At 52.7% G+C, this 24,953-nt stretch overlaps 2 protein-coding genes across 3 annotated transcripts; one reads left to right on the top strand and one right to left on the bottom strand.

Annotated features, from left to right (window-relative positions):
• Nucleotides 1-5,603: 5,603 nt before the first annotated feature.
• HOPX (HOP homeobox) lies at nt 5,604-13,935 on the top strand. 2 transcript variants are annotated; one of them, XM_069784928.1, is made up of 3 exons: nt 5,604-5,780; nt 10,573-10,748; nt 13,229-13,935. In XM_069784928.1, the coding sequence occupies exons 2-3, from the start codon at nt 10,605-10,607 to the stop codon at nt 13,304-13,306; spliced, it is 222 nt and encodes a 73-aa protein (XP_069641029.1). In that variant the 5' UTR covers nt 5,604-5,780; nt 10,573-10,604; the 3' UTR covers nt 13,307-13,935. The 2 variants fall into 2 exon arrangements, with proteins under 2 accessions (XP_069641029.1, XP_069641021.1); XM_069784920.1 differs by lacking the exon at nt 5,604-5,780 and adding an exon at nt 10,206-10,317.
• On the bottom strand, nt 13,421-24,931 carry SPMAP2L (sperm microtubule associated protein 2 like). Its single transcript, XM_069784937.1, is given in 9 exon segments — nt 13,421-15,735; nt 16,346-16,521; nt 17,032-17,163; nt 18,788-18,908; nt 19,223-19,360; nt 20,996-21,118; nt 22,139-22,189; nt 24,346-24,379; nt 24,695-24,931. Coding segments are annotated over 9 exon segments (1,113 nt in total). The 5' UTR covers nt 24,918-24,931; the 3' UTR covers nt 13,421-15,620.
• Between the last annotated feature and the right edge of the window lie 22 nt (nt 24,932-24,953).

Raw genomic sequence — 24,953 nt, 5'->3', positions numbered from 1 at the left:
TGCCATACAGACAGGCCAGCACTGGACAGCAGGAGCAGCACAGTGATGGGGACACAGCTCTCCAGCAGGCTCTCTCAGCTCAGCCCTGTGGTGCCCACCCCACTGAGCAGGGTTTCGTGCGGCCAAGCCATAGACTTAAGAAACAGGAGACACAGCCCTACACCAAGCCCTCTCTGGGGAAGATCTTACTAGCCAGGACTAGGCCCGAGCGAAGAAACAGCCTTTGAAGAAGGCAGGAAAACCCACCCAGGGAAGCCAGACACACTGGCTGTATGTAGTACCAGTCAGCCAAGAGATAGGCACACAGACACTCAGAGCAACATGAAGGCAATCCCACGCCAGCACCAGAAGCCCTCCTGCTTCAAACAGCCTCAGCTTGGCAGTGAGCCCCCAGGACCTGACCTCACTGCTGATGGGACATGCTACCCCCAGCCTCTTCTGTCCCCCAAACCACTCCCCTCCAGCAGGACAAGGAGCAAAACCACATGCTGCAGACAAGAGTGGGACTTCCTTAAGCAGTGGTGCAGGTACAGCTTCTTTAGCTCAGGTTTGTTACGGTGTTTGTGCTTGTTTGAGCCTGCTGGGCTCTTCCATGGGTTGCCCACTCTCCAGCTGCTTACCTATGCAGCACAGCAACCTGTTCCCACTGCTCTTCCCTGGAAAGCACCCCCATCCATCAGCCCGGTGACTGTGTCCTGAGAGATACAGCAAGGAGCATCCTCCTCCAGCCTGGAGTCCCTCTGCCAGACACACTGGACACAACCAACCCTCTGACAGCGGAGTGTCCCAGCCCCCAAAGCTGGAGCAGGGGGGAGGTCCCAGGAGCAGAGGATGTCCCGCTATGGGTGACCTGCTCCCTGGGGCGGTGAGGCTGTCAGAGCAAAGAGGGAGCCAGCCGTGAGCACCTCTGTTGTGCTCCCCCAGCTGTCCCTGTGGCCAGCCATGTAGAGAAGATTGTTGGCAGCTAGCACCCAGGTAACTGCGATGCCTTCATCAGTGCCAGCTTCCCAAGAGCAGCAAACCCCAGGTTGCTAAAGGGAAAAACACTTTTTAAATTAATTGCACGGGGCCCCTGAAACCGCTGCCTGACACTTGGCAGCCAGAGCAGAGGACCAATCTCCTTTACGTTCCTTCCGTGTTCACTGTCACTCTGCAAGTCATCTTCGTCATTTGTCAGTGCCCCGGGGGCCCCGCGGGTGCCCCGGGGGCTGTGGTGTGTGTTGCACAGAAATGACCCATCCTGCTCACAGTCCTGGGGCCTGGGGTGATGCCCCAGCAGCTGGTGGCACCAGGGTCACCTTTCAGCGGGCGCCCACCATGGCCTTGTGCCACCCACCCAAACTGGTCCCACCAAAACCACAGGGACCACTGACGGCTGCATGTCACCGCTGATGCGAGGCGGGCGCAGGGGCCATGCACCTCCTGCAGCCAGGGGCACCCTCCCTGCCCCTCACAGCGAGCAGCACCCATGGGCTGCCCGGCCTGGGACAGCACAGGGGAAAACATGGTCCTTGTCCCTTGTGGTGAAGGCTGAGGAAAGCGGCTGGGCTCGATGGCACAGCTACAGGCTGGTCTGTGCCTGTGCTCATCCCGCTAAGGCCCCTTGCTTTCCTCAGGGTAGGCCTTCAGGACAGCACGCCTACTGCAACCAAGAGGCCCATGCTAGTGGTCTGGCAGAGCTCATCCCTGCTCCAGGGAGGGATAAAGTCCCTTCATTGACCCGTACACAAGTGTCTGAGTCCGGACTTCCAAAACCAGGCAGCTCCAGCCTAGAGGTTCAGACCAGGACAGACTTCAGGAGGCATCTTCCAGCCTCCTGCCTCTCTGACTTGCTCCCTAGAAAATGCATGGCCATCCGAATCTCTGGAAGGGCACTCGCTCTTCTTCACATCCCTCTGGCACTCCAGGAGTAGACAGCAGCTCTGCATGTCTCCTCTAGCCTCTTCCCTGCTTCTCGCCAGTGCCGGAGCCCATGTTTTCCTGGGCTGGGCACAGCGGGCAGCTCACACGTGTGATGCCCTGCCGGCTCTCTCCGGCGTGCTAGGGCATGCTCTGCCTACAAGCAATGGCAGTGCCGCTGAAAAGCCTCCTGGCAAGGAATTGGACGTATCAGCACCTGGTTTAGTCACTTCAAAACAATCTGGTTAGTAAGAGGGAGAGGAGGGAGGAAGACTGTACCCCAGGCAGAGATTGCACATGGAAATACCGATGAGATGACACTGTTCTCTGAGAAGTATTGGAACAACTGGAGGAGCAATAAAACACCGCAGTTTCCATCCACTCGGCTGTATCCCATGGACAAAGAAAAGGCAGGGATCTTATTGGAAGTCACATCTGATTCGTATCTGTCTGGCCTGGATCAGTTCTGATGCTGAGGAGAGACAGGCTGAACCCTGCCCAGTAAAACAAAAGGAAAATGCATGAAGGAGTGTGCAGCTGAGGCAGTTGCTGAGCCCGGGTGGGCAGCAGGCAGCCCTGCTCCAGTGACAAGGGCAGCAAGGAGCCACCTGTGCCCACCTCCTCCTCTTTCCCCTGCCCGGGGCATGATCTGAGTGAGCACTGTGTGCTGCTGGCTCTTGGGCTGCAGTTAGTGTTGCTGCTCTCCCAGGGAAAAACTGATCAAAAGATCAATGATTCAGTCAGGTTCTTCTGTTTTGGGGTATCCAATAAATGCAACTGTTAGCTGCACCCTGCAGAGCAACTGATCTCTTACGCTATTCTGGAGCAAGTGGGTTTTGCAGGTAGAAATCTCATCTGATTAGCTGCAAGAGCTGTCCTGTGAGTCAGTACTGGCTGGTTAGGAAACTCTTCTCTAACTGGATGGAAGCCAAAAAATTCTGTAAAGCCTTGTTTCCAGCCACATTTTTTGGGTTTGTAGCCAGAAAACCCCAGCACATCAGGAGAAAAACACTGGAAAACAAAACAGAAGATGGCTTTTGTGGTTGTCCTTTGCATTGGTGTGATCAGGGCGAGAAGGGAAGGTTTTGCTCTCACTCTGACAACTGAGTTGGGGTGGGGGAGTCTCTGGAAAGCACACATTTTTTAACTCACATAGTCAGAAAAAGAAAAAAATCTCTGCTTAATGCCCAGACAAGAGGCACTGGTACTAAGCCTCCTTTTCAGGAAGGAAAACATGGCAAAATTCAGGAGAAACACATGCCTGCAAAGGAGGCAGTATGAACGAATCAGAAAAGCTGAATTATAGCCCATTCTCTCCTGATGGCTTGACAAGTTCCTTCCCCCCTCTCCTCTTCATCTTTTTTCCGTCCTGTCTCCACGCAGCGTTAGAGGGACAATATTTGAGCCAGGATGGCCATGAGCTATGCATCCAATGCCTCCCACAAATTAACTGCAGCCAACATGTTGCCATAGTGCAAGCACTGGATGATACTCAGGCCTCTGCAAGAGGGGTCCAGAGGAGCAGGATACTGAACACAGGCTGCAGCTGCCAACTCCTCCCTCCAATGCCACAGTATTATGCAAAATCGTCAAATGCACATCACAACAGCTATATTTCTTCCCCTGTAGAGAGGAAAATTCAGTGATGGGCCTGGATGCACCCCACACTTTATTTAATCTAACTCTCCTGACAAAGGAACATCCTCTGGGGCCAGGATCTCCTCATGCCAGGTGAGGCATAAACTCCAGCTGTACTTTGACCCTCTCCCAGGAAGAGAAATGGGGCCTAAAAGATTTTGGGATCAGAAAAGCATCAGCATTTGCCAGCCAGACATGGACAGATTCGTGATGTGACTTTCGCACTGTCACTGCAGGACTCTCAGTGCCTCTGAAGCCATTTCAGTGGCATGTCTAAGCCTGAAACACGTCACTGCCAGCACTCCCAGTGCAAGTCTGGGCTGGGTTCACAGGCTAAAGGAAAAGGTTTTTTCCACATTAAAGACTTTCTCTCTGTTGACAGCAATAAACAAGGGAAGAGAAGAGCTGATCCTGTTCCCGCAGGCCAGGTTACTCACATTTTGCAATGCTTGGGGCACATGCATGGAAGAAAATAAAAGACAGCGTACAAACATAAGAAAATATTTCTGGGCCGGAATATCTTCCCACCTGTCCTGTCTCCAAGGGTGGCCAAGAGCAGGTGCCAGAGCAGAGCATAGGCATGAGGTAGGTAAGTCGCAATACCCACCAGAGCTTCCCCAAGCACATGGCAGTATGCAATTCAGGGCCTTTGCCTAGGCCTCCCACACTGGGTTCAAAATCCAGGGCTGTGTCCTGCTGCAGGGGTCTGCTCCAGCCCCCTTGAATGCACCTGAATCCCTCCAGCCGTGGTTGCTGGAGCCATCCCATCGGACACGTCTTCCAACCTGCTTGCCCCCACCCATCGCTACCCATGCTCCTGTCGCTTAGCACCAGTGATAAACAGGACATATCCCCTTGGCCGGGTGCCCGCCCAAGGCATGCAGGATCAAGCCTTCTCCCGAAAACCTCCTCTGGCAGCCACTTGAACAGCACCACTTGGTTTATCAGGCAGTGAGGCTATCTCTGTAGCAGAAGGACTCTTGCTTGATCAACGTCATCCTGCTAGGAAAACTGGCACGGGTCTGCCTGCCCTTTGGCGCAGATCTCTTTGCAATCCCCTTGCCTTGGCCCATGTTTCCCCCCACATTACAAAACCACTCAATCTTCAGGACAGTCATGGCTCATTGCCAAACATATGGCAGGTTTGTTGCCTGGGTTTGTCCAGCCACTTCTCCCCAGGGGCAGGGCTCCCTACCCCTGACTCCAGCCAGCTCCACAGCTATTTGCATCCAGTGCCAGTTTTCCTTTTGCTCTGGCAGATAATCTCAGCCATTGCAACCCATACTCAGCTTCTCATGAGCGCTTTCTCCAGCCCCTCTGATTTTCCAGCACCCCCTTCCAGCTGTCTGTGAGCTGAGAGAAAATCAGCTCCTCCCCACTGCACCCCACCCCACAAGATGCCTCTTTTTAAGCTGCTGTCTAATGCTTCCAGCCCACCCCACTGGGAGCTGCAGACTCCTGGGCACTTGAATCGAGGACAGTATAGGTTCTTGGCAGAAGAGGATGCTCTGATCCACAGCCAGGCTCCTGCCATGTGCCTCTGAGGGCACTTGGGCTGCAGCAGCAGGTCAGGTCCAGGACCCAGTCCTGCCCCTATACTCAGCCTGGCAGGATCACGGGGCTGACTAAAGCGACAGCAGGGTCAGGAACCTTAAACCCGGACAAATCATTTGCAGGGGGCTCAAGCAAGATGAGTAACCAGCCCTGCACAGCAGTGACCGCTACCATGCTCCATCAGCAAAGCCCGAAGCGGGGCTCCCCACGGCAAGGGAGCTGGCCACAGCCTGGCCGAGGGGGCAAAGGTGGGGACCCCGGGACCCCCAGAAGGGCAGGCAGGCTGGCTCGCCTGGAGCGCAGCGCAACGGTGGAGCGCAGTTTCCGCCGCACCCTGCCTTCACCCTTCCTGTACCCCTGCAGGAACAGCCCCAGTAGCCCTCGCCCAGGCCCGCAGGATGGCGTCCACCAGCCCGGATCGTGGCAGGACGAGCCCCGATGGCTTCCTCGTGCCACCCGTCCAGAGAGCCCCACAGTGCGTACAACCATGCGTTGAGCCCTGCCAAGGAGAGTGGATGCCAAACCTGAATTACCAGCCCAGAGAGTGGCTGTGGATCCCAGGAGCTCCTGTGATTTGCGGCAGGTTTTTCAGGTCCCTGCCTGTCACACACACACGCAGATACTTAAGCAGTCACCCAAGGACCTGCGGGGTTCTTCTTTTACACACTTCTGGTCCTTGCCAGCTCCAGGTAAGCGCAGGCTTTGAGCTGGGGGTGCTGGGGTGGATTTGCAGATGGGGATGGGGGGGGGGGCATGGAGGGAGGAGCTGACAAGCGCTTATTGATGCTGGGGAGGTTGAAGCAGCGCCCAGTAGGGCTGTGGTGGGAAAGCTTCACGCCTGGGGCAGGGAGAGGGGCACACAGGCAGAGACCCCAGGCTGGGGGTACCACGGGGACCTGCCTCTGTTTCAGCAGCTGCTGTGCTCTTGTTTGCTTTGTTCCCATCCGATATTATCTTCTAGAAGGCTGAACGGGTAGTTTACAGGATGCATGACAGGTGGTTTTTCCTTATTTATGGCAGGGTCTGGTTTATTTTTAAAGCCTCCGTCCCACCTTATCCTGTGCGCCATGCCAGCTGATGTTATCCACAGCCACCCCACAGCAGGAGGCCGAGCAAAGCTTGGGACAGGACATGGCTCTGCAGCAGAGCAAGGGAGGGCAGGAGGGCTCGTTTGCATTGAGAACTGCTATTTTGATCCCCACAGTGGCAGGAAATAGCTGCAAGCTAAAACCAGGCGCAGATGCCTCCAGTCGCATCCCAGCTCTGACAGTGAGGAGAGCACTGGGGAAGGGGTCAAGAAGCCCAGCAGGGGCTATGGGCCCCTGTCAGCTGGGCAGGAGCTGCTGCTCAGAGAGTTTTCCAGGGGCTTTGGGTGCAGAACACCATTAGAGAGCTGCACAGCCAGCCAGTTACTGTGTCTGCCGTTCAAAAAAGCAAAGCTGAGCAAACCAGAGATCACGTCTTTTCTGGAAAAGTGGCTGCTTTCTGCCAGGGTAGTAAATGCTGACTGCACTAGCAAGTGCTGTGCAGGCAAGCTGGGAGACAGAGAGATGTCCTCTCCCATCTCAGGCCAGAGACGGGAGCCCTGCTAGTAAGCCCAGGGTGTCTCTGGGGAGCTTGGTGCAACCACAGGACACAGGCAGTATAATTGTAGAGGGAGGTCTCTCGCCACCCCACTGGTCCTCCCTCACATCTAGGTCAGGTCACACAGGGCTTTGTCCAGCTGATTTTTAGAGATCACCAAGGATGGAAGTGCCCTGACCTCTCTGGTCCCTGTCCCCATGCTGGACCCCCCATACTATGAAGATTTTTTTTTCCCCAATATCTAATAATACTTTCTCTTGCTGCAACTTGTGTCCATCAGCCATTGCCTTTTGTCTGCTCACTCCAAAATGGCCCTGGAATTGCATTTAAATGCCCCATCAGCCACACTAAGAGCACCAGATGCTACCTGCACAGCCTCCATCTACAGATCCATGCTGGCTGCAGCCGCCCACAGCAGCCCAAGCAGCCGATGAACTCCTTGCAAGCTTCAGCTGGTGGCTGCTCTCACATTGCTCCACCTAAAACCAAGACAGTTAACCAGAGCCAAGTGTGAATTCCCCAGGGCTCTTTAGCTTGACGCATAGGACAGAGCAGGTGTCACTGGTGCTGTGGTTTCACTGTGACAGTGCATCTGGCATTGTCATTTCTGCCTGGGTGAGTAACCGCCTGCCCCTGAACTTTCCTCCCTGTGCTGCCCAGGGGAGACAGCAGTGGGCATGGGACTGCTCACAGACCTGAATGATGATCACAGCCCCCCCAGCCTTTCTGAAAGCCGAATAGATGGTTTACATCGTTTGCAGTGAAAAAGCTGGTTTTTTCCCCAATGCCTGCAAAAATTTAGGCAGAAAAAAGCAGTGACCAGTGGTGCTTTTCAGCAGCTGAGCAAAACAGTTGTGATTCTCTGTATTTCTGCCAGGCTTAAATAAATGTAAGCAAGAAAATCACCTCTCCTGTACAGGGGAGAGGTCCTGTGCAGCCTGAAGGCCAGGATCCAGGCCTGGGCTTAAACAGGGCTCCACTTAAGTAGCAGGTAGGTGAGTAATGGTAAATACAGCCAGTCAGGACATTTAGGGACTCCTGGTGCCCTCAAGTCCTGTCATATACCCCCAATTTTTAGCACCCAAGAGGTGCCAAGTGCTGGGTCCCACATGCTGCACAGGGCCACATGGCTCCTGAAAACCTCCAGGGCCCAGTGGAGCGATGTGGGGAGACCTACAGAGCCCTCCAGGACCCCCAGGGTTTTGACCTTTTCCTGAAGGCCATCTCAAAGCCTTGAGAGGTAGAAACTCTTCTCCCTCCAGAGCAGGGGTAGAGGGGATACAAGGAAAACCATCAGGCATCACATCCTTCCTGCATGCTGGGGCACCCTGAGCTGCCAGCAGGCAGAAGATACTGTGTCCTACAGGGAAACGCCTTAGGAACCTGGAGATTATCAGAAACAAAAACAGCCTGCAGATGAAAGTTGAAGCACGTGTTCCCTATGCAAATCAATGCACACACATTAATGTACGTTAATGCAGCAGGCTGCAAACAATGATTTATGAACCACCAGGACATGTTGCTGCTGGTGGCCCAGGCTAGATGCATGATCCAGAGGTGATGAGGGGCCCTGTGGCGACTGAGCTTTCTAGGAGAGGGGCAGGTGGCTCAGTGGGGTGCTGATCAAGGAGGAGAGGAAGGACTTGTGGCCTGAGCTTGGCCTCATCGGCACTTTGACCTCATGGAGAACCTGGCAGCCACAGTGCTGGAGAGCAGCACCTCAAGTCCAGGGGATCTCCTTCTCCCCCTGCATCTTTTCCAGAGGTCTCCAAATGCCCAAGGCAGGTGAGCAGCATTCACCTGGCCCCCACCAGCTCACACGCATGAGGGACTGAACTTTGTCTGCCCACTCCCTATATGGACACCTCTGAACTGAGCTGATGCCAGGAAAGCCCAGGCAGCTGCTGCCACACACCTGTGGCCACAACACTCTGCAGACAAGGCCAGCTAGGCTTGCAGCACCTGGGGTTAAAGATGGTCTTTCTCCAGTCCATCCAGGGGTGGTGGATGATGCCGTCCACCAGCGCACTCCATCACACAGAGATGTGCCCCGGCCTTACGCAACCCCTCTGTTACAATCTGTATTTACCAAGTGACTCAAGCAGAGTGGGCTGTTTCACAACCAGCTCTGGTCTATTTATAAGCCCCTACTCAAATGCCAAGGGATCCTTTTGTTGGTAAAAGCACCTCCTGCAGACAAGGCTCAGTTGGACCTTTGCTTTTCAAGGTAAAGCTCAAAGAAGAGGATCTCTCCAGCCTCTCGTGAATAGCAGAGCTGGCTCTCTGCAAGCTGCAAGGCAGTTTTGGAGCTGAGCCTCATCCCAGCAGTGCTGTCAGCAAGTGAGAGCCCTGGGGCATTCAGTACACCCCAGGGTACCGAGTGGGTTAAGGTCAGTTATCCATCAACCAGGAAAGCAGTTGGGTTTAAAGCTAAGCAGTAGGGGTGCTACACGATGGAGGTGCCTGGGTTACATCCCAGAGCCAAAGGGAAGGAGAAGCTGGACTACAAGGTGGAGGCAGGGCAGGTCTGCAGCGGATGGCCCACAGGAGTCCCAAGGCGGGCCAAGGGCTCCTGGCAGCACTGGAGAGCCAGCAACCACCAACCAGCCTGCCTGACAGAGACAGGCCAAGCAACTCGGACAAGCAGGAGAGATCAAGAAAGGCCACATTTTTGCATCCAGCTCCTCCCCCGCCAACACCCCACAGCTTGGTTTCGGAAACACCAAAATGATTCAGTGTCAAGGGACTTCTGCATGCTTTGTGGGGGCAATGCCTCGTGTTTCAGTTGACCCAACTGGCAGGCTTGACCCTCTGCCACGCAGGAGAAAACTTGGACCCCTGCAGAAGAGAGGTGTGGGACCTACCCAAGGTGTAGTTAACTTGTTTTGCATGTGCTTTTGTGCCAGATCTGCCAGAGGTTTGTGCAAAGCACAAGTGGGACAAATGTTACTCTGGAGAAGAATGTGGGTTCCTTACTTCTGCCGTTGCTGGGAGCACCTAGCACTGATCACAGCCAAAGGCAGTGAGTGCTTGAGCAACAGACATGCACGAGGTACGGTCCTCCGAGGACTGACCCTTCACTTATACACTGAGAAACAAACAAACAAACAGTTCAGCCACGCTCAGGAACAACCAGACTAATTGTTTATGCCCATGCAAGATAACATTAAACATTAGGAAACACAAAGCAGCTCACCTGCTCACCACCAGCTTTCTGTGATGCCTGGCCATGCTGCTAGGAGGAGGACCAGGACACTGATCAGGAGGGAAGATGGGGTGATTGATGGGTCCAAGCCCATGCTCCCAAAAGATCCTGCATCCTCTGGTTTGTGATTCCCCTGCAAAAACTTGCCTGGTTGCTGGGGATAAAGAAAAAAAAAAACCAACAAAAAAACCAAACCACTAGGCTGGATGCCAGATACTGTCCCCTCGCCCAGAGGATAAATAATGTTTTTTTAATTCATGTCTTTAAATTAACCCCCTCAACATGCCCGTTGCTGTGACATCACTCCCAAGTGACGCCCAGGCCTAAATACGGCTGTAAACAGGAATCGTCCCCATGGGAGTCATGCTGGCTATAAATACAGCACCAGGGGAGTGCTGAGCAGAGGACAGGCTGCAGTCTCCTGCCAGCTAAGGATGGTGAGACAGCTCAGCTGGGCGCCGTTGGCATCCGGTTGCCACAGTGGGGAAACTGAGGCAGAAGTTGCTGGGGGGCTGGGGCTCCCGGCTGAGCTCCCCAGCATGCCTTTGGGAAGAGAGTTGTGCCCTGCCACGGCCAGAGGCCACTGGGGAGGGGGGAGCTGCTGGGGATGGGGATGGCAAATCTGGGGCTCAGCAAGTGTGGCCCCACTGGCCACTCCCATCTTGGGCAATGACGCTGGCCCCTCTCCGCAGTGCCTGGCCCCATAGCCCTACCCCAAGAGGAGATGGCCACGGAGAAGCCAGTGACTCCCACTGAGGAGCAGCTGGAGATCCTGGAGTACAACTTCTGCAAGGTGAACAAGCATCCTGACCCCACCACGCTGTGCCTCATCGCGGCCGAGACCGGGCTCTCCGAGGAGCAGACCCTGGTGAGCGTGCACCCATCACCCCCGCCTTGGCACCAGCCCTGCTCCCCCTGCATGCCTCTGTGCCCCACACACTCTCCCTACATCTCCTGCCTGTCCTGTCCCCGGCTCTCTATCATACCCCCTGCACTCTTCTGTCCCCCCACATGCTTCCTACTGCACCCCCTGCACCCCTTGGTGGCCCATAGGCTCCCTACTTGCACTCTCTGCATCCCACACTGCACCCACAAGTCTCCTTTGCACCTCTGCAACTCCCAGTGCACCCCTAACCCCACACTGCACCCACAGAACTCCACTGCACCACCCTGCACCCCACATGTTCCTGCCCCTGCATCCCCAAAGCCCCTCCCCCTGTAATCGCAGCCCCTTCATCCCAAAGCCATGGCCTCCCGCACAGCAGCCCAGTGCCCCACTGGGATCCTTGTGTCCCTACCCCGCCCAAGAGCCCCATCCCCAGCCTGGGCTTGGAGACCAGGCTGGTGCTTCCCACAGCCAGACCAAGGGCACACCCCAAAGGTCACTGGCTGCCTGTGGAGCCCTGAACATACAACACGTGCACGCTGTCCTTTCCTTCCAACCCATTGTTGATAGTGTCGGGTGCCCAAACCATTGCTGACTTTATGGTCTGAAGAAACTACAGACATTTTAAAACAGATATGGGATAGATGCAACTCCTGCAGGATGTGCTGTGGGACATGCTCAGGCTGTGTGCGCTCCCCCTCACTGCAGTTAGCTACTTCAGCAGCCCTAAGCCCAGATGTCAGGCAAGTCTGTCAGCCTCTCCAGGAGACACAGAGGCCTCCAAATGTTCCTCCACAGGGACAGGCTGGGACTTCCACTGAGCCCTGTGCTCCGTCTGGCTACCTGCAGGCTACCCTGGGCTTCAGAAGCAAACAGTTCCTTCCCAGTTCCTTCAGGATGCAGTGCAGCCGGTTTTGATGCAAGTGTTTTATAAGCTACTAGACCCATAGCAGTGTTGATGGGTATAGAAATGAAATCCAACCCTCTGAAAAGTTAGCAGCATTTTGCAGAAAGCTGCCAAGCCTGGTTCTCCCTGGGCAAAGCCAAAGGGATATAAGAGCTGAGCAGGCAATGCCAGCAGGTAGCCTGTCCCAGGGAAGGATGCTGGTGTAACATCCATTGCACTGATAGTCCTTGGCTGGAGTGGGAAAGGAGACCCCTCCTCTACTGTGCTTTGGTGATAGGCCAGGTACCACTGCTTGTTTGAGGCAGCAAGGAGGTAGTACCCCTGAAATACCTTTTCCTCCTTAGAAATGGCACTGCTGTATTTTTTTTTTTCTAAAGCAAATTGTAAAAACAGGCCATATATGCCCAGTACACCTCTGGAGATGTCTTAAAATCTTCCCTAATAACCATCTTTTTCCATAAGTCAAGGGTGCTTCTAGAGATCTGGAGATGAAGGTCATGTTAGGGACAGGATGGAGACTGGGATGGTGAGCTGCAAAGTGCCTGCATTGCGTACGACACAGAGAATCATTGCTCCTGACATCTGGAGTGTTTTATTGGCTAGATATAGCAACCATTTTAATAAAAAATTTAGTAAAAATTAGATGTAAAGAGGTACTGAGTCAACAGGAGATGATGGTTTAGGACAGGAAGTGACATTTTTGGGAGGAGGCTAGGAAGGCAATCATCTGACTGGATGTGGTCCAAGGCAGTGCTAGTGCAAGAGCGCCGTGGTTGTATCATTACGGACCACAATAGCTTCAAAAATAGCCATGAACAAACATAGCAACAAAATGAGCAGCAACAAAGCAAATCACAGGCACATTTCCAAACAAAAAGCTGAGCTGTGCTTCCGGCACATATGAGTTATATCTCTCTTCTTACAGAGGTAGTGTGGCTTTATCCAGCTGCATTTTATCTAACGTTTGAAACTGCAGCAGTGTTGAAGTGGCATCAGCAGCTCTGAGAGTTGGCTTAGAGATGCTAAGTTACTACAGAATAACATAGCCATGCATATTGCTTGGAGACTAAGATAATTTTTAACTCATTTTTTTAAAACTGTTTGTTCTTAAATTTGTTGAGAGCCACTGTGTTGTGGCTTTCTGAAGCAGGTCAGCTTTTGATTCCTGTCGTTTTTGGACCTGCAGTGATCATTTCACTGCTCCAGCCATTTAAACAGACCATCCAACAGCAACTTAGCCAATCTCTTAACCTGTTTGCAAGAAAAACCTGGACTCACAGCAATAAAATGAGAACTCACCCATGCTGTCAAGGTCTGAAGCGAGCAAGACAAATGAAAGAGGTGCACATGTAGGTAACAAGACCGTTCAGTCAGAAGCGGCTGTCCTGCTGCCCATACTGCCGGGGAACAGTGCAGCGCCTTGCCAGAAGACAGCAGTACTGTGACTTTCCCTCGCCTGCTCCGATGTGGTGATCACATCTGCACTTTTAGCAAGGTTATTTGGAGGTTTTGCTCAGCCTAGTGCACTCAATCTCTGTTTTGTTTTTTCCTCCAGAAATGGTTCAAGCAGCGCCTGGCAGAGTGGAGGAAGTCTGAAGGGCTGCCCTCAGAAAGCGGGTCTGTCAGGGACTAGAGGATGCTGCTCTGATCCCCATGCCTGCTGTAAATGATGGTGAAGCTCTTCAGAGTGGGTTTCCTTGAGGTTCTTCTGTTGCAATAGGTTTTGAGATACAAAGTAATACCCTGCTATTTAACATAAGTTTTATTTAAAGTGTACAGAACCAGGAAAAAAATGTTACATATATATGCTTATACAGCTTCTGGTGGCTGCATAGCCTGTCTAGCGATTCCCATCCATTTTAACAGCAGCTGCAGAGGGCAAGGCAATCTCATGCCCTTGTCCCAGGCTTGCAGAAAAGCTGCCATGAAAGGTTCAAACATAGAAGGGGGGAGGGGGGGGAATTTGTTTTCCTTATGATCCCCAGAGGCAAAGTATGTGAGCTAGCTTCAATATACAGATCATCCAGAGAGGAGGGAACCTGGAAAACCAGATGTGTTGTTCAGGTGATCCTGGTTAGCTCAAGATGCCCGAGTCAGCTATGGATATTGGCAAACCAAGTGCCTACACCATAATCAGACCAAGCCAAGCCCCCCCGAATGCATTTCTCACATTTCTGTTAAAGGTCACCAGAGGGAAAGAACTGGTCTTTTTTTTTTTTCCCCCAAGGCATAAATAAAAAACCAATATTTTTTTTTATGAAAGGAGCTGTGTTATGTCCCTACTTGTCCTCCCTCCCCAATGGCAGGAGGCAGACTCCTTCCTGAGGGAACGCAACACTTCTCCAAGGCAGCCTCAGTGGGCACCGTGAGTTTTCCCTCTTGCCACAGGGATAGCTCGCAGACATGGGCAACCTCCTCTTCTAGGGCACCCATGGGTCCATCCATGGCAGCCCACACAGCCCCACACACACCCCAAGCCCCAAGGTGGCAGAGGCTGGGGGTGCTGGGGTTCGCCTGCAGGGTGGCGGGGGGGCAAACCCCAGCCTTCTTCTGGCTATTCTCAAGCCTGAGGGATGTAGTTGCGCTGGGGGTCTAGCACAAAGCCCAAACTCTCATCCATCCTGGTACAGGACAACTCATGGGCTAAAAAATAACGAGCACCATTGCCCAGTGACCTTACCTTGTTCAAAAGGGTTCAAAAATCCTCTGCTTAGTGGATTATTGAATCAATTAGTGGATCCTCTTCTGGTTTGTGGTCACCTGCCTCTACTCCTTTAGAAGGAGAATCAACCTAACAGAGGGAAGATGAAGATACACTGGCACTGAAACTGCCACATGCTTTCATTTATGGCTTTTGTCCCTTGCTGGAGAGGATCTCTCTTGCCTCAGTATCTCCAGCCCATCGCCAGTGGCTGGGCTGCCAGGGCAAAGCACACTGAACCTGCAGGAAACAGATAAAAGCAATCTCCCTGTGCAGTTCCCACACAGGTTGTGTTGTTCCCCTGCAGTCCAGCTGTCAAACTGACTCACCCTCAGACCCAACTGGAGCTCAGAGTTTGTTCTGCAGAGTCCGGCACCGATATCTGTTTTGTTCTTAGTCTTTGCAATGTACCTTCTCCCTTACACTGAGGAGAACTCTGCTTTTTTCAGTTAGGCTCCAAAGATCCCAATGCAGAGCTCCATTATTTTGCCCAGGGTCACAAAACTGAGTATCTGAACCGCACAGATTTAACCCACCTGTGTAACTTGTATCAAAGATGCATGCAAAGCAAAAGGCTGGATCTTCCCATTCTCCAGGCATTCGAGAAAACAGGCCCCAAATCCAAGCCAACTCAACGCACATGCCACCCCAGCATTTCCTAAGTCTGTACTAAAGCTTTGCACCTTAACAAATCCAGCCCTGGATCTGGAATTTTGCAGCCTTTTGTGTTTCTACTTCTGTCACAAGCACAAAACTTTGAGTGCCACTAAGAAGCCCTCTAAACTTTAGCAAAAATTTTGAAACCCAAGGTCAGGAGTTGTGTTGCATCAACCTACTGTGCACCGTCAGCTTTGGTTTGCCACACTTCTTTACATGAAAGAACAGTTCCTGTGCTGGCTTCCCCCAGCAGCTGTTTCATTACTTCTTTAACTATTGCAGCAAAAAAACCAAGAAGAGTGATAAACTCCAGACATAACCCATCCTAGGGAGAGAGGCTTCCCACATTAGGTCAAATTCTGCTCGTTTTCCCCCAGTGACTATTTTGTTCTTAAGGAATGACCATTTTATTTAAGTCCCCAGATAAGCCCAGTAAAAGTGGCTGCTCGTAAGGAAGTGTTCCTCCTGGGTGCTGCCTCTGTGCAGTGTTCAAGGAGGTTTTCCAGCCACAGCACAGCCCGAAGAGGGTGATGTTCCACGGGGTGATGGGGCAGCTGGCACGAGCAGCGGGCTGTGTGTCTGAGGGAGCTCAGCGCTTAATCGGACAAGCCAGTTCTTTGATCCGAGCAGAACAAGTTGCCTTCTTAGCAGTCTCCTTCACTGTGAACGTGTCTGGGTTGAATTGAGCTGAGACCATAGGAGGCCTGGGGGAGCAAGGACAGAGCCAGTCAATTCTGACTGGAGCAGGGCCAGCTCTCAAATCTGCCTGTCAGCCGACACACCACCTGAGCCCTGCCCTTCCCTGTCAAGGGGGAACAAAAGCAGTCATGCCTCTGCTGCTGTCACCAAGACACTAGTGAGAGGGGATGCCCCATCTCTCACCGAAGCTGTCGCAGCCATTACAGCCAGGCATTCCCTCATCCTCTGTGAAATATCCTACCCAACATTTCCTGCAGCCCAGGCTGAGGCCAGCTGCATCACACTGGGCAACATCAATGTGCTACACTGTGCCATGTGTCAGCTGGTTGCTTTTTATAATTGCAATTAATAATTAAGAAGTCCCAACCAGTAATTCCTATTGGAATTGGAAAGGTCCTATTTCTTCTCTTTTGATTCTCCTTCCATCTCAAAAATGCTTTTTAAACCACAATCCCTGTAGCATTAGCACATCCAGCCATATAAAATCCATGTATTTTAGAAGTGGAAGAGCAGTGGCTTAATCACACTGGCCAAACCCAAATCAACAAGGTACCACGGTCTGCACAAAATGGGCTGACAGCTGGTATTTCCCCATGGCAGGAAAGCAGCACCTACCTTCTGCAGGGCTGGGCCAGTTCCACAAGCCTTGGCGTGGCCACCGTGCGCTTTGCAGCCTTCGTCACTGGCCACTCAGCATCTCACAGGGGCACATAGTCAGGATGCAAACTTTTTGCTCTAGCCAGCTCCAGGGTCCGAGGGCTCGCAATTGCCTCCTGAGCCAACTTGGAAACCTGTGGAAGAATGGGGAGAAAGGTCCTTACAGGTGCCCCTGGCATTCAAGAGTGACCAACTGGCAACTCAGTGTACCCAGGTTCACAGCTGCTGACCACACGCAGATGGGACACAATCCTGTCCACAGCTGTGTCTGGCATCAGACAAGCTGTGGAAGGAGAAATCAGTGCCTGGCCAGTCCCAAAACCTGCCCTCCAGCCCCGTCTTACTCATAGCCCTTCGTCCAACCCATCCCCCAGCACTGGAGATCCCAATTACACACTTGCCCATCCCCACAACTGCAGGCTAGGCACAGGTCTGCTCTTCCCTGGGGATGTCTGCTGGGAGTCAGTTCATGCTCTGGATGGAGGACGAGTCCCGCTCCTCAGCCCAGGAAGCAGCTATGTCAGCCCCACAGACAGCAGCACATCCAGGGCTGCCAGGAAGAGAGCCACCAGCGACTGATCACCCATGCCCTCCCCACTGCCCGGTGCCCCTGTCACACACGGTGCCGGGTGATGCTGCCTTACCGGACGAATGACAGATTCAGGAAAGCTGCACTCATAGCAGCAGGTCACCTTCCTGACCCGGGGCTCTGCGAGACACTGTAACCACGAGGATGCTCTGGCCACGGCCGCAGCATTTGTAACCTTTGTTGGCACCTGCATGGGTTCAGAATGGGGGAGGGATGTGCTGACACAGGTCGTCCATAGCAGCCCACAGGGACACAGTCCCTCTCCAAAGGGGTGCGCACCCAGCACCCTTCCTCTGCAGACATGCTCACAAGAAGAAGAACTCTTACTTTCCCAGCACCCATTACATTTCTTTCACCTGAACTATAAGGTAATTTTGGCGCTATTGGGATTTGTATGTCAGATAAATGCCTGTAATGAGAGCCTGTGTAGCCAGGTAAACATGCAGAGAAATTTCTTCCAGAGTAATGTTTTTCATACTCATCTTCCTGTCTGAATCAAATAATTTCCCTGCTAAGGATAGACACTTAGATTTCAGGGTAAAAGTGCTGGTGCAGTTAACTGCATTCCTACAGCAAAAGTGATTACTGCTGCAGGACAGGACTTCTTCCCCTATTTTTCATAGGGTTACTGATGCCAGAGCCTGCTCCAGCACAGCCTCCCTTATTTCCCAGCCCAGAGACTGCAGCCAGAAAACCTAGCCTTTGCCGTGGAAATGAGTGTAATCTGAGATTGCCCCTGTCATGGTTTAACCCCAGCCAGCAACTAAGCACCACGCAGCCGCTCACTCACTCCCCCCCATCCAGTGGGATGGGGGAGAAAATCGGGGAAAAAAGAAGTAAAACTCCTGGGTTGAGATAAGAACAGTTTAATAGAACAGAAAAGAAGAAACTAATAATGATAATGATAACACTAATAAAATGACAACAGTAGTAATAAAAGGATTGGAATGTACAAATGATGTGCAGGGCAATTGCTCACCACCTGCTGACCAACACCCAGCTAGTCCTGGAGCAGCAATTCCCTGCCCCCACTTCCCAGTTCCTATACTAGATGGGACATCACATGGTATGGAATACACAGTTGGCCAGTTTGGGTCAGGTGCCCTGGCTGTGTCCTGTGCCAACTCCTTGTGCCCTGGCTGGGCATGAGAAGCTGAAAAATCCTTGACTTTAGACTAAACATTACTGAGCAACAGCGGAAAACATCAGTGTTATCAACATTCTTCACATACTGAACTCAAAACATAGCACTGTACCAGCTACTAGGAAGACAGTTAACTCTATCCCAGCTGAAACCAGGACAGCAGGCCAAGCCCCTTCACCCCTGCCAAACCAATGACCCGCCTAAAAGGAGCAAGTTCAGAAATAGGTCTCTAAATTAGGCTTCTGGTAAAACACTGATAAAACATACATAGTGCTTGCAGGCTCATGCCCCCTATATACACAGTGAGGAGCACAGCTGCCCAACTACGAACACGACTGTACTCCCTAGGAGCTAAACAGGCCATTCCCATCAGGTTTCTCCACTTTCCCAGGCTGCTTGATCAGGGGATGCCTCCCTTGGCTCTCCTGCTATTCTAGGCTGCTCCAGCCTGGCTGTTTTCTGTCTCTCAGCAAGGAGATTTTCAAAGACCGCATCTCACTCCAAAAAGGCAGTTTCTCTCAGTATCACAAATCCCAGCAGAACCAGACAGCTTCTCCCCTCCATAGCACACACTGGGCATATCCCAGGGCAGGACACAGGGTGCAAAAACTCAGGACAGTTTGCTGCATCACTGTCCCCTCCAAATCTCACTCAACCACCTCCTCACCTCTCTGGCCAGCAGGAACTCTGGGTGCAGCGCCTTTGGTCGGGCAAGCTCCAGGATCCGTGGGGAGGCCTTATAGCTCAGTGCAGCTGGCGATACGGGCCACTCAGGGGACTGGCGAGGTCTGGAAGCAGAGAGTCATGGCACCACCACTCGCAGATATTCCTCCACACAGGTTGAACCAGGATGCAGCTGGGATGTTTAAGCCTCATGCTTGCTGCAGTAGAAGGCAGCTTTGTCTTGCGGCCATTTCCAGTGTAGAACCCACTCAGCCCATGAGAGAGTCCAGAGGTCCTAATCTCAGCATAGTTCCTGCTCTGCATTTTGCCCTCTGTTACACCCATCATCTGTTCCTGTATTTATTACTTTGAAGCTGCACTGATGCTACAAGACCCAAGGGCCTCCCTATAGCATCCAACAGGCTTTCTGGCCTCTCACCTTTGCTGCAGATAAGCAGCCTGGTATTTTTTCGGTTCAGACAACTTCAGCAGCCAATCAGAAGGGAAGCCAAAATCCACTAGCAGGGGACGCTCCCAGATCGTTGATTCCCGTCCACAGCCGTACAAGAAGAGGGATCTTGAGGAACAGCACAGAAGAGTTAGTAAAAGGCAACTGACAGAGAACATGATCCTGGCAGATGGTATCCTAAGTCTGGTTAAACATCTGTGCCTGCTGCATGTACAAAAGTTGGCACCAGTGTACATGGAAAAGCCATGAACAAATGGGCACTTACACTTGAGATTTCCTGACTTTAAAGGTAAATGCTGTTTGCATATGCAGAGTCCTCTTTCCAGCACCCTCAGTGCATTGCTTTCAAAGTCTAGGCCTTTCCCTGGACCATTTCAAGAAGCCACTCCACAACACAAACCTGGCAGCACCTCTGTTGTTAAGCTCTGCCAATTTAGAAAGCTCTTTGTTGCAATGGCTTAATAGCACCTTGTGCTCTTGCAGCTCTTTTCATCTTGGGATCTCCCCAGGCTTGCCTAGTGCATGCTCATCCAGCTTTCCATCAGCCACTACTGTTGGAAGATGCCTGTCATCACCAGGGAGAAGGTGAGCAGAAAGGCAGGAAGGGCTGTCAGACAGACACCGTTAGTCAGAGGCAGAAGGTCTCAGGAGGATAAGAGCCCCTGAACTGATGACAGTGACAGAGGAGGGAAAACTACAGACAGGCATGTCTTGACATTCCTCCAGGTAGAGGAAAGCCAGGAGTGCAACACAGTTTCATCTCCATTCTCATTGCTAGGACTTCTTACAGACTAGCAATCACCATTCTGTCTCCAAAAGAGCTTCATCCCCTCCAACAGAGCTACAGATGAGTTGCTTCAAGTAATGTGGCATCACCCAGCACCACTGAAGTTTGCATTTTTTACACCATTTCTCACTCCTATTCCCAAACATGGGACTAGTATTTCACCATGCAGTGACAGCAGAGGTTTAACTCAAGGCAAAAGACCTGGATTCCTTCCAGCCAGCAGGATGCTGCAAGATTTCTCTGTTCATAACACTTCCTAACCTTTAACCTCAAGATTTAGGCCAGGCTCCAAGAGGATCCAAGGGATCACTGATTGTGTCCAGGTGCCTGGCTGGGCTGCATCAGCCCCAATACAGACAGGGAACACTCTAGGGACAGACAGTCCCTCTGTACACACAGGTGTGACACATACATGTTTCCACCAAGGCATGCATGCATGCACATGATGTCTCTGCTTCCAAGCCAAAGCAGAGCTGTTGGTTGTGGTTTTGGTTTGGGTTTCTTTTTGTTACAGCAGAGGAACATGCTCCCATGTGCTTGGAGACTGAGATCAAGGTGAGATCAAGGCTGGCTCCTATGGCAGCTGATCCAAACCCAGAGCTCTAATCAGACCAGCAACCACCACATGTTGCAGAAGCCCTTCCCACAGCCAGGAAGTGGGTGTGAGGAAATAAAAGGGCACCAAAAGTTAGCACCCCCCAGTTCCTCCTCACTTTGGAAGTCAAGCGGTCAGGGCAACTATGTTCCCATAGCACTTTCTTCCCTGCTACAGACAGCCCCTGTTCCAAGCACCAGTACAGCCTGGTGGGTCTCAGTGGCATGGAGCTCCCTGTGGTGCAGCAGTGGCAGGAGATGAGATAGCATCTCCCCTTCCCCTGGGAGCCAGCACTTCCCCCTGATTAGATAGCACTCTCTGAGCTGCCTCTTTCCCTAGGATCTGCTACCACATCACTGACCTGCACTGGTTCTTGCCAAAACCTTGCCTGGGCTTGGCCAGTGCCACTGTTCTTGGGGATGGTTGAGCTGTCACAGCACGCCATGAGAGGGTCCAGATTGTCTCTTGGTTTCCCCACACGAGCCTAGGAAGAACAGCAAGGGCATGAAATTTTAGAAACATGCACAAGTGTGAAATGTGTTTGCTGGGGTTATCCTTCCCTGCCTAGGATGGGACACGCACACGGTTCCTACGGCTCCCCACAGCTGTAAAGTGCCGCTGCCATGCCCTAAGCCCTCACCTTCTCTGGTACGGAATTTCCTAACGCTGTCCAGGTGATTGCTGTCAACTCAAAAAGAAAAGAGCCTTCAAGTGATGAGTCTGGTTGTACAGTTCCCAGTGGATGGGCAGAAAGGGTCATTTCACTAAATCTCTGAAACCCCTGGGGGAGTTTCATGATTGCATTTTTCTTGCCTCACCATTACCACCTAACTATACCACAGGTATGACAGTAAAAATAATAATAATACTGTTACGGTCAGGGTGTGCCATGGAAAGTGGGTGCGGTTTTGCAGCATGTTAGTGGTTACTCTCCTGTGCCCAGGGCAAATTTGGAGTTGCTCATCCCCCATTGAGAGAGAGGCCATAGTGGGAGAGGGTACCAGGGTAGTCAGGACAGGGAACAGCAGGGCGATGGGTTTGTGGAGCCTTTTTCAAGCACAGCGACTCCTATCCAGACAATGGAGAAGAGACGTTATGAAGAGACTGTTGCCCTGGCTTGTCAAGCCATAGGTTGACTGTGCAACGCAGACAGCAACTCTGTTCCTAAAGCTGGACTGCGTCCTCCAGGATACAGCAGCCTGTTGCTCCAATGAGGTCTGGTCTCCTTGCAGCACAGCACCAGCCTACCCCACAACATCTCAGTGGGGCAGCTCAGATGGGGCAGCAAAGGCAAGACTCATGTCAAGCCCAGGTTTTGGATTGAAACAAGAAAGAGCAAATTGAAGAGAGCCCCTCACTCACTGAACATCTCAATCTGTTTTTTTGGAGCCACTTCTGCTCTTGAGAGGAAAGCAGTAGCAAGACAAAGGCAAAGGCTCTGCACTGGCTGAGGCCTCATCAGTCCCCCAGCCCTCGATCCATGACTCTCTGGGTGCCTCCTTACCTGGGATCATTTGCACAAGCTGCTTTCTTGGGTTCTGCAAGTTCTCGTATCCTGTCAAAATTGCAAAAAAGGGCAGACATGCCATTAAACATACAGTTAAACCAACAAAGCGTAAAGAAGCTACTGCTGTACTCAAAGCCATATAACACACTCTCCAACACCCATGCCTTTGCCTCCATCCCTTGCGAGAGTGCATTAAAGGGATCTCTGTCTCTCCAAGTTACTTTCCATCCATTTAATCTGGTGAATTCACCAGCCCATGGATTTTTGTGCTCTCTCTTGGATTGCAGAGACACAAATTTGCAATTCTGCCCTCACTGCGGGGTCCCTTTGGGACATGGCAGAGGGAGAAGATAATTTTCTGGTTAATAACATGCCACGTAACCCCAGAAGGTAGAAGATGGATATCTCCCAGCCTACAGGAGCCCAGATGAACAGAAACACCTGTTATCAACACTCTTGTTGTTTACTAAAAGGCACCACAGAGACAGCACTGTTCCCACATGGCTTTAGGAGCACAGATGAAGACATGTTTTTTTATTTATCATTTTATTTCAGTCCATTTAGCACAAAGGTCTTAGACACTATAGAGACACAGGAATATACATGGTCTGTGCCCTAGGAGCAGCACTGAAATTGTTTTTACTGAATATTCATCAGACCAAAACCTTTCAGGAAGATCAGATATAGCTGCCTGCTCCTCTTCTCAAGTGTCCCAGGCCTGAAATCCCAGTGGCTGGGAAGCACTTGTGCTTTGTGAGCCTGGGTGCAAAGAGAAGGATGAGGCGATGCCAATGCCACAAGTGCGTTGCAGAATTCCCTGGTGTCACGGACCAAGCCCACATCCACCCACTGGGGCTGCAGGTGCCTGCCCCCAGCCAGCTGGGGGACAACCACACGATGCGGGCAGCTGTGGAAGTGCCCCACCATGGAAAAGCCTGGGGCATTGCTTCCCTGCTTAGTATCACCCGGCAATAGGGCATCATAGCCCTAGAGAGGAGCAGGGACACCCACAGAAATGTTTGCTGACATAAAGCAGTCTGTGCTTTGGGGACACACCTGTGGTTTCTCTGATGGGGCCAATACCTCTAGTGAGATGCTGAGCCCCAGAAAACACTTGCCAGAGAGCTCAGCGCCGCAGAGACCATTGCAATGGCCGGCTGCTGTTAGAGCATCCTCACCACACGCTCCCCGAGAGATGCCCACCGATGTTATCTCCCCATCATGCCCAACCGCTGGTCACGACACTGCAAACACAGCTTCCACTGAGGTCCTGCAGAGGGAACTGCCTGTAGGACTTTGGCCCCCTGCCGCCAGTTCAGGATGGGACACGCTCAGGAAGGCAGCCATCATTTCAGGAGCCAAAAAGCAGTTTCAGCTGTTCATTCCCAAGTGGCTCCCCAGAGGCTTTTGCTCGCAAAGGTGCGAGGGGGTGAAGGATTACCACGTGGAGGTCCGCCCCAGCCTAGCTGCACCGCAGAGCTGGCAGCTTCTCTCTGCAGGCAGGCTCGTCACTTTTCCTCTACTGCTGGCACAGATCCACCGTGTAGCCACAGCCAAACCTAGCACAGTGCACACGTGGCCCTAGTGCCCCACATCGCTGGCTTGGACACTGCTGTGCAAACCTTGCATCATGACCCAGCCAAGGGACGAGTAACACATTATCTCCAAATTAGGTCCCTCAACTCACTTGACAATCATTAAGTTTTGTTTCCCCCAATTACAAAAAAAAAAAATGACCTTCTACTCTTTTATGATGGCAAAAGCTACAGACAGACCGGCATCCCCACACAGGACGCATCTGCAGCAGATCTGCAACTTGAAAGAGTTAGGCCACCTCACTGACAAGGGGACAGTCCTGTGAGAGCCTTTGCCGTTTGGTCCCAGTGGGGAAAAAGAGGCCTCGCTGCAGCCAGCCGAAGAAACACCTCCCCTGCGCCGCCTGAGCTCACACAGACTCATCGCTTAAGGGGGGGGTCAACTCCCTTTGAGATCAATTCCTTGTAAAGCAAAGGGTCACAGACAGACGTTGCTTGTCATGAGAAGCAGGGGGAAGGGCAAAACCTGGCATCATTTTCTCTGTGTGTTATCACAGTGTCACCCGCTGTGGTATTGACTCACCACTCGGAGTAAATCCCCGACCCCAAGAGAGGTGGGGCACGGCGTGGACACCCAAGCAGCAGGCCAGGGCCGGGAGGGTTTCTTACCTGTCGCGTGAGCAGGCAGGCAAGGAATGAGAAACTGCAAAGACAAGAAGAGGTGAATTTAAATGCTGGGCAACACCTGCAGCCTGGACTGCCCGCTCTTCAGGGCGACACAGTCACAAGGCGTGTGAAGCTTGTGCATCTCCTTAGGATACGACTGCCTGGCAGTTCTCCGCACCGTTTTTCCCGGTGCCGCGGCACAGCGATGCACCGGCACGCCGTGAGGGGCTCCGCATCCACGGCCGGGCGCTGGCAGCCCCTGAGCCTGCGGGACGGAGCACCCCCAGCACCACCTCCCCTCACCAGCATCCTCCACCGCCGCCTGGGACGAGCACCGGCGGCCGCTGCTGACTTGCGGGCGCCATTTCGGGGAGCCACGTGCCCTCATGAGCGGCAACGGCCCCGCAACGGGCTGGCGCCGCTCGGCCCGGCGGGCACTCCTCCCACATCTGGTGCCAGGGGCCTGCCGGCCCTCCAGCCGAAGCCACCGAGCCCCGCCGGGGCACCGGGGAGCCGCCGCCGGAGCGGGAGGGAGGGCGGAGCTGCCCCCCACCAACAGTCGCGGGCCCCGGCATCCCCCGCCGCCGCCGCCACCGCCCCCCACCTCTGCG

Source organism: Haliaeetus albicilla, chromosome 1 (assembly GCF_947461875.1).
Source record: "Haliaeetus albicilla chromosome 1, bHalAlb1.1, whole genome shotgun sequence".
Classification (NCBI taxonomy): domain Eukaryota; kingdom Metazoa; phylum Chordata; class Aves; order Accipitriformes; family Accipitridae; genus Haliaeetus; species Haliaeetus albicilla.
The sequence above is the reverse complement of the archived record's forward strand: the minus strand, read 5'-3'. Positions and strand labels throughout refer to the sequence as shown.